Consider the following 9,562-nt stretch of genomic DNA (forward strand, 5'->3'; position numbering starts at 1 on the left):
GAGTGTGCTTGGAGCGTTGACTACTTTACAACACACACAGGGACCATGGGGGACAAAAGTAGCCACCCTCCAGAAGGAAGGACAGTGTCGGCACCAATTCAGAGATGATTGGAGGATCTACAGCCGAGTGATACACAAATAAGATACATTCATGTATTTTTAAGATTCAACTCCTGAGTTTAGAGTCCCTTTCAGACAATACCCCATAATGACCACTAGATAGAGCTCATGAGTATAGGACATTTTTGGACATGTGGTCATTGTGATAGGGGGAGCTCCAGTCCGGTAGGTGGTGGGGTTGTGTCTGGAGTACTTAATGATACACATCGGGGGAATTTATCGATCATTCAACATTCCCATAGAGATGCGGACTAATGCTTCAGCTATTATTTGCTTAAATTTACACACTTTACTGTTACACATTGTTAATATTTTTGCTGCCTATGGTGTTGCTTATGATACACAGAGGGGAATTCATCAAAATTGGAGCAAACAAAATCTGGAGCAGCTGTGCATGGCAACCAATCAGCTTCTCTCTTTCATTTTCAAATCTTAACTGAACAAACTGAAGAGAGAAGCTGATTGGTCACCATGCACAGCTGCTCCAGTTTTGATAAATCCCCCCCTCCCCAGTATTTTAACCCACTGTACTGTATTTCAGTCGTGTATATAGCTGCTGGGCTGAGATTTTTCAAAATGCAGACTATGGACCCGGTGTATGAAAACTACAGGACATCTAGAAAGAGATTTGTGTGTAAAACACAGCTAGGCGGCAGCTAATAGCAGAACAGAAATGTACATGAACAAGCCATCACCTCTATGAGCAACAACCATCATCTCCTTCACCTTATACAACTCAGCCCAAAAGAGAACCTAAATCAAAAATATATAAAAAAAAATATATATATATATATGGCACATCGCCCACTAGTACACTTTATTTAGAATCCATGTGGCTTCTGTTACTACTATATTAAAAATATTGAGTGTTGTTTTGATTTATAAGGAACAAATATTTACAAAGAAAAGTTCCTCCCTAAGGGCTCATTCACACTGGAATCGGCCGGTCCGTACAGCTCCGTGCTGTGTGCAGGGCCGTATCGCTCAGCTCCCAGGAAGGACAGGTGCTGCGTGTGATTCGTACATAGCTCCTGTCCTTCTCTATGGAACTACGCGGCCGTATGCTGCCCTACGCTCACCCGCCCTGCACAGCCGTACGGGTGAGCGTACTCGTACTCTGGCAGGATGTATCCTGTCTGCATCCGAGCCAGGACACACCCGTAAGGACCTACACTTGAGGTGAGCGTAGGGGGGCGTATGGCCGCGTAGTCCCATAGAGAAGGACGGGGGCTGTGTACTAATCACACGCAGCACCTGTCCTTCCCGGGGAACTGAGCGATACGGCTGTGCACGCAGCACGGAGCTATACGTGCCGGTGATGTATCGAAAGTGCGAACTTATCGAGTTGTGGGACCGCATGACTTCCGGTTTCCTCAGAACTACGAGGTTTGCACACAAAACATGTTGTGCACGAGCGCCATCCACGGCATTGCCCTATACACATAGACCACAGCAATACAGTTATTAAATGATGTAGGATGACAGTAAGCCAGCACGTTCTTTATCTCAGGTGCCCCACTCAATATGGCCGCCGCTTGAGTGGGGCACCTGAGATAAAGAACGTGCTGGCTTACTGTCATCCTAGATCATTTTATTACTTTATTGCTGTGGTCTATGTGTATAGGGCAATGCCGTGGATGGCGCTCGTGCACAACATGTTTTGTGTGCAAACCTCGTAGTTCTGAGGAAACCGGAAGTCATGCGGTCCCACAACTCGATAAGTTCGTACTATTGATCGATCACTGGCCGTTTCTAGTGTGAATGAGGCCTTATACCCCATGCAGATTTACATGTACAGCTCTGCTATTGTGAAACTCTTACACCACCAATGACAAAAACCTTTGTACCATACACGATAGAAGAAGAAGAAGTCCGATAACAGTCCACATGAAAAGAATACACAGTTTTAGAGGAACAGAGGACATAATATTGAGAATTTCGGGCAATAGAGGTAAGAAACGTGTTGGTGGAGATCTGAAATCCCTTCCAGTGCTGGTTAGGTTACAAAAAAAGTGTAAAAATGTTCACACAAAAATTGGAAAAAAAAAAAAAATCAATCACACGTGTCCAACGGCTCACCAATGTTCCTACACGTTATGAACGGAGTCCTCAAGTACAGCCCTACGTGTGCCCTGAGCCGCACATAAGCACCTCGGAGTGTCCATTTGTTACAATTTAAAAAAACAAACCACTAAGTTTGGTTACACGTCGGTTTCGAGCCGCAGCCTCTCCATACGTTTCACGTTCCGCTCCACGGCTACCTGGCTAGTGATTTCTTTAGCGCAAGACCCGGGGAACCAACCCCGCTCTCCGTCGCGCAGTCGTTCACCCCGATACCAACCTAAAAGAACAGAAACAGTGATGCAGAACAATGATCATTACGGCAACAAAAGCTGCTACAGTAATACAAGCTAAAGATATTGGTGCCAAAAAAAAAAACACAACAGCAACAACCTGTTGTGCAAATGATGAATTATGACGCTGATATGTATTACCGTCTTCATCCTGAAGCACCAAGACAACGTCTGTTTGCTGCAGAGACACCTCGTCTGCCTGTTTCGCCATGTAGGCCTTTATAATCTCCACCTGGAGCAATCCTGGAAGAGAAGAAGACACAATTAGAATGTGGGAGCCAAGGCGAGTCTCATCACAGCATCCGGTCTCAGCTCTCCACAGATATTCCAAAAACACTTCCACTGTGTCACTTCCAAGAAAACCTGTAAAGGGAAAACTATTGTCCATTTCCAGTTTGGGTTCCTCAGTACACATGTAGATGTGATCATCTTATTGCAACCCTTGAGTCCATGTTATAAAAACTTTCTGTGCATAGATGATAAACATACTCTATATGGCCAAAAGTTTGTGGACATCTGATTATGACACCTTTGTGATTTTGTTTTGAGATACCTGTATGACCATGTTGGACACCCGACCATCACACCTATATGGCTTTGTTGGACACCCGACCATCACACCTATATGGCTTTGTTGGACACCCGACCATCACACCTATATGACTATGTTGGACACCCGACCATCACACCTATATGGCTTTGTTGGACACGCGACCGTCACAGCTATATGGCTTTGTTGGACACCCGACCATCACACCTATATGGCTTTGTTGGACACCCGACCATCACACCTATATGGCTTTGTTGGACACCCGACCATCACACCTATATGGCTTTGTTGGACACCCGACCATCACACCTATATGGCTTTGTTGGACACCCGACCATCACACCTATATGACCATGTTGGACACCCGACCATCACACCTATATGACCTTGTTGGATATCTGACCATCAGACACTATCTGACTTTTTTGGACATAAAGTCATCACACCTACAGTATATTACCTTGTTTAACCTCTTACCACCACACCTGTATTACCCTGTTGAATTCCCAACATTCACACCTACATGACCTTGTTGGACACCTGACCATCACACCTATATGGCTTTGTTGGACACCTGACCTTCACACCTATATGACCTTGTTGGATGCCTATCACATCTAAATGACCTTGTTGGACACTTGGTCCCTGGATACCTGACCTTTACACTTGAATGACCATGTTGGATACCTGACCACTACACCTATATGATCTTGCTGCTCTTTACCCTCTCCCCGTAATTGTTATAGCTACCAAACGTCCCCATTTTCTCTCACCTGCCGTCTTGGACTTGCTATAACGCTTATTTTCTTCTCTGACCTCTAGCGCTGTAATCCATCGGGCCCGGTCACTCCTTCAAACAGAAACAAGTATTAGTAAGTATATATCAAAATTAACTGCGCCAATAAGCAAGCCAACAGCTACAAGGCACTGGAATGTGCACCCACTGCAAGTGTGTATACGTGAAAAATGAATAACTAAATGTGCCGAGCTAAAACAATGAGCAATACAAAAAAACAATCTGTGACTCAAACAAATGTCAGCGAATGAATATTAAAATGGATCCGATGTGAAGTCTAGAAAATGTTCATAACTCTGAAGATGTCCATATATAAACAGCAATAGTGATGAATATTTCTCGTTCCTTCACCAAAATGCACCACACCAGATATAGGGGTGCGGTGCTCACCTTAATGATGGACCCCAACAAAAGGTCAAATCAGGCAATTGCGTTCCTAACCAGGGGAGGGGACCCTCAGCGCCGATCACTCACAGACGTCCTCCAATAATGTAATTACACCAGCCAGGCCCGGATTTCCCACAAGGCCACCGAGGCCCGGCCTCGGGGTGGCAGCAGTGACCTTGTGGGGAAGTTGCGGGCACCAACCAGCAGGCGGATAATGTAATCAGACCATAATGGTGTTTGCGTTCTCCTATTGGATAACACGATCCTGGTATTGGTATTGACATCCTATACTGAGGAGGCCTACAGTTTGCTAAAGATCGGAGGTTATTGTTTCCCTACTTAAGAAGTGATATACAGATCTGTCTGCTGGTCTGATTACATTATTGGAGGACATCTGGGAGTGATCGGAGCCAAAGGGCCCCCTCCCCTGGTTAAGAAGCCAATTGCCTGATTTGACCTTTTGTTGGGGTCTATCATTAAGGTGAGCACCCCTATATCTGGTGTGGTGTATTTGGTGAAGAAACAAGAAATATTCATCACTATTGCTGTTTATATATGGACATCTTGTCAAGAGTTATGAACATTTATAGACTTCACATCTGATCCATTTTACTATTCATTCGCTGACATCTGTTTGAGTCACAGATTGTTTTATTGTATTGCTCATTGTTGTAGCTCGGCACATTTAGTTATTCAAGTATTAGGAAGTGTCCACATGCTTTCTACCAGGACATCCCTGGCTTAAAGGAGAACTATGGGGTTAAGGCTTTTCCCCATAGTTCTCCTTAAGGTAACGGGAGGACACAAACTAGCGTCCTCCCGTCACCCTAGGCTCAGTATACAGCGAGCTGTAGCTCGCGGTATACTGAGACGCCGCAGGTGAGCGAGAGGTGAGCGAACGCCGGTATGTGTTCGCTCACCTCCCGATCTACTGAGCCGACCTGTGACAGTCTCATTGTCACAGGTCGGCTAGAACTATGAGGGGAGTGAAAAGCACTCACCTCATAGTTCTCCTTTAACTACATTCTAAAGCACACGCCTGAAAAATGATGTAAAGTCAGATTTGGGTTTCAGCATTTCTTGATTATGGGGTGACTTGGACTGGGACATTTATAGCAGTGGCTGAATAGAAGGAGTCGAAGGAGAAGGAAAAAGGAGGAGAAGGAGTCGAGGAGAAGGAGTCGAAGGAGAAAACAAAAACAGTGAATAGGTTTTGCTCGCTGCATCTTAAAGTTTAATTTTCGGTACTAGTCATGATCAGGATCCATTCGGTCTCTCTACTGTAACTCGAGGGTTTCCGTCACACGCTACCATGACTTAGAATTTCTCCAAGTACTCACGTTGTATCTGTTGCCAGCACAATCTGCTCTGGCCGCCCCTCGCTGTTCTTCTTCATGGTTATCTGGAACAAATAGGGCCCGGCCGGACTTCGGCTTCCAGAGGTCCCCGACTTTGCTGTGGGAGAAATCACGGTCTCTCCATTATCGATCTCATCCACTGCGTACTTATCTGTCGTCACATAGTCCATCACCAGATAGCTGTCATCGCTGGGGGGTTAGAATAGTAGAAAACTATTTTAAAATCAGTTAAAATCAGACACAGGATGGATCAGAGCCACGGGAACCCACTGTTCAAAAGTCCACCGAGAACGGTTCTGTTTGGGACTGCAATGCTCACCTAACATCACTGCATTATAGGTTTTGAAGAGCTGCTACCCATTCTGTTTAAAAGACTGAGCAGAATGAATACTACCGCTCCTTCACTGTCCAATCAGCAGGCTGGGAGCGGGCAAATGACCAACCTCTATCGCTCATTTGAAAAAAGTGAGGTCAGGGACCCAGATGGGCTGTCTGAAGAGCGACTGAAAAGAATTCCAGAACAGAATGTACGCATTTCAACGTAACCCTAAACTATAAATATTTCCCCCACTTACTTCTTCTTCTTGGTAATGATGAGAACGTCGTTAAACAGGAAAATGTAGCAGTAAGGCCTCCCAAAGCCTTTGCGGAAGATTCCAGCTTCTTCCACCAGCGCAAGTTCACCTCTCTTTAGAAGCCAGCGGGAGGCGGAGATCAGAGGGAAGGGCTGTGTGCGGAGAGTGTATGACAGTCAAAAAATTTATTTTTGCATTTAAAATATACACTGCATATGTCAATGAGCTTACACGGGCAGAGCCGACAACAGGGGATGTTGACCAATCAGAAGTCATTGCCTAACTGTCATGTCTAGAGTCCACTGAAAAAGTTAGGGGTGCTGGCTGATTTTTCATTGGCGCTGCTCTCTACGCCCCCTAACTGAACACTATCAAACGTGTAGCACAAGTGAGGTGCACAGACACTACATGCCCATCCCATAATATAAAAATGTATCTAAAGCATACCCTTCATTTCCTGTCTCAGAGACACCACAGGTAGTGAGAGGAAGGCCTTCTTAGACTGTCATCACCAGAACAGGCATTCCCCTTGTAAGATTTTCCCTCATCTTCTCTTCCGGTGACAACTGTATAATAATTCCAGATTCCCATCTCGTTCTATCTCAGTGACAATGGTCACCAAGACAAGAGAGTGAATCTCCCAAGCGGTGAACACAGACGGCAATTAAAACCTGGGGGTGCAAGGAGGTAAGCAGTATGTAAAGTTCAGATTACATTTTATTTAGACTCTTAATAGCATTAAAAGCCAACACATTTCAAGGCGTTCGAAGGGTCCCCCTTCATCAAGGCTCGGTATTGTTGAACAAAGAGTCTACTGGACTGAACGAACAGGTGGGCTCCTGAGCGGTAGATGTAATGACCTCTCCAGATGCCGGGCCTAACCAGTATTTGAAGCAATCATACTACTACTGCTCATGATCCCTCCAATTCTATCAGGCAAGTACATACTTTGCTCAAGAATACCAAGCCCTATGAAGGTGGACCCTTTGAACACCTGAAACATGTTGGCTTTTTAGGATACAAGGATCTGAATAAAATGAAATCTTGACTTTTATATGTTCTGCTTTGGGCACTTTCCTCCTTGCATACGCAGCTCCTACTTGAGAGAAAAAAAAATACGACCTTTGGCCACCACTCCTGGGAGAGCTACTTAAAAGGAGAACTATGAGGTGAGTGCTTTTCACTCACCTCATAGTTCTAGCCGACCTGTGACAATGAGACTGTCACAGGTCGGCACATACCGGCGTTCGCTCACCTCTCCATCCTGCCACGGCTCTCTGCCGTGACAGGGGAGGGGATGGATTCCCCCCTCCTCCAGCGCTGACTGGCGGAACAGACGGGGGAGTGTACAGCTGGCTCTGCCTCTAGATAGGCAGAACCAGCTGTCAGTCATGCAGCTGGGCGGATCCCGGCACAACTGTCGGGATCCGCTTAAGCTGCGGCGTCTCAGTATACCGCGAGCTACAGCTCCCTATATACTGAGCCTAGGGTGACGGGAAGAGACTAGTTTGTGTCCTCCCGTTACCCTGAGAACTATGGGGAAAAGCCTTAACCCCATAGTTCTCCTTTAAAGAGAATCATTCCCTCTTCTCTGTTAAAAAACGCCACCACATTAAGAGATCCAGCATTTCACATCTTTCTTGTACTTCCAGCAATACCGGACAGAGGTGCAGGCATCATCAGGCACAATATGACATCATGAAGGGACCCAAAGTGGCCCCAAAACATTGCCTTCTCTGTTACAATGTGTAACATGCGTCAATAAAGATGAGTTTGGACACTTGATTCTGGTGTGCTGGTGACATACTGTATATACTTGGGATGAACAGATGCACACATGCGCCGGAGTTATGCCATCCTGGGCTGGCCAATTAAGATGGCCAAAGAAGCTGTACCCAGAAGAAGGCCGGGCAAAGATGTCCACAGCAGCGACGGCACAACAAGGACCATCACAGCTGCCCCGGTGAAAAAAAGTCAAGTCTGCCATAATGTGCAACTATGCTGGGCATGCTTGCACCTTATGGCAAGAACCCCCAGAGCACCGGAAGCAGAGTTTACTTCTGCTTTAAGTCGTACTTCACAACATGACACATCCCGATACAGGATAAGAGAACCCTTCTCCCTACCTTTATCTTTCCAAATTCAAGCTGTGTTTGAAGCGTGTACATCATTTCTGTCCTCTCCATTTTCCGAGCCCCCTCGTTGCATTGCTTTACCAGCTAGAAACAAAAAAACAAAAACAGAAATGACTCGGCTGAATCTGCTGTGCAAAGATCTGATGACCAGACTAGAGAAGTTCAGATCCATAATCCTTAAACCAGTGGAAGACCGCACATACAGCATCCATTGGAGCGTAGTTAAAGACGGGAACGCACCTTACTGATGGCTTTCAGTGCCCTGGTGCTGGCTTCATACTCCGGAGAGTACGAGTCCGTTTTCTGGCAGATAGTCTACAAAACAGGACACACAAACACATTCAATGAGATGCAACATAAACATATAAAGTGTACACATTGTGCAATGTCCCTTATACGACGTATGTATGCTATGCCCATTATCACAGAGAGGTCTGACCATGTGACTACACACAGTTACTGCCCATCGCCCATGCTTTTCTTCTCTGGAACAAAATCTCACCTCAAGGCTGCAATAAAATGGTAATACCACCTTACTAGTTGTTTAATATCAGATTAGTCACTCAGGTACAAAAGAAAACAAACTGAAGTAAGAAGTAAATAGAAGATGTATTGATACATTATTTTAACTTCCCCTCTAAAACAGGACATGTAGCCGCAGTGGTAAGGCAAGACCTTCTTACGGCATTACATGTATAAGAGGGTGATGCTTTGACAAAGTGGGTGGGCAGCAGGGAGCTAAACACCTGTGGCTATACTACACTTTATTGAAGTGTGATTTATGATAAATATCAGAAAGATAGATAGCCCCTTTAAGACCAATGGCCCTGGTGTGTTTGATAAAGGGGAGTGTAACGTATTTCGTTGGGAAGATGCCGAACAGATGCTCTAGAGTGCAAGCAAATGCTCGTGGGAGGAAGATGTGAAGTATTTTGGTTACTCAAATGTCATTTGAGTAAAATATCCTTTTATACAGTATTGTCTATCTACTTTATTTGCTTTCACACATAGCGTCAACTTTGCATCTCCCTTAACCAAAATACTTCACATCTTCTCTTCGCATTTGCTTGCACTCTGGAGCATCTGTTCGGCATCTTCCCAACGAAATACGTTACACTCCCCTTCATCAAACACACCAGGGCCATTGGTCCGCCCACACGCCCGCCCCCTGCCTCTCTATAGGCTGTTTTTTCACACCCAGTTTTGAGACCTCCCCTCGAGATGGAATCTCCTCCCCCACACACAGGAAACACGTCACTTAATCTGTTTAAAAGACCCTCCTCTCCT

At 45.5% G+C, this 9,562-nt stretch overlaps 1 protein-coding gene across 1 annotated transcript in view; it reads right to left on the reverse strand.

The window, feature by feature from the left end:
- Positions 1-2,220: 2,220 nt before the first annotated feature.
- The window catches only part of ARHGEF16 (Rho guanine nucleotide exchange factor 16), a 36,238-nt gene continuing 28,896 nt past the window's right edge, over positions 2,221-9,562 (reverse strand). The window contains exons 9-16 of the mRNA XM_018576903.1: positions 8,516-8,590; positions 8,267-8,359; positions 6,141-6,292; positions 5,548-5,754; positions 3,798-3,874; positions 2,616-2,717; positions 2,267-2,461; positions 2,221-2,235 (exon numbers count right to left, since the gene is read on the reverse strand). Coding sequence (XP_018432405.1) covers positions 2,322-2,461; positions 2,616-2,717; positions 3,798-3,874; positions 5,548-5,754; positions 6,141-6,292; positions 8,267-8,359; positions 8,516-8,590 — 846 coding nt within the window. The 3' untranslated portion in view covers positions 2,221-2,235; positions 2,267-2,321. The remainder of the gene's footprint in view (positions 2,236-2,266; positions 2,462-2,615; positions 2,718-3,797; positions 3,875-5,547; positions 5,755-6,140; positions 6,293-8,266; positions 8,360-8,515; positions 8,591-9,562) is intronic.

This window comes from Nanorana parkeri, unplaced genomic scaffold (assembly GCF_000935625.1).
Source record: "Nanorana parkeri isolate BGI_ZX_2015 unplaced genomic scaffold, ASM93562v1 scaffold5, whole genome shotgun sequence".
NCBI classification, from domain to species: Eukaryota; Metazoa; Chordata; class Amphibia; order Anura; family Dicroglossidae; genus Nanorana; species Nanorana parkeri.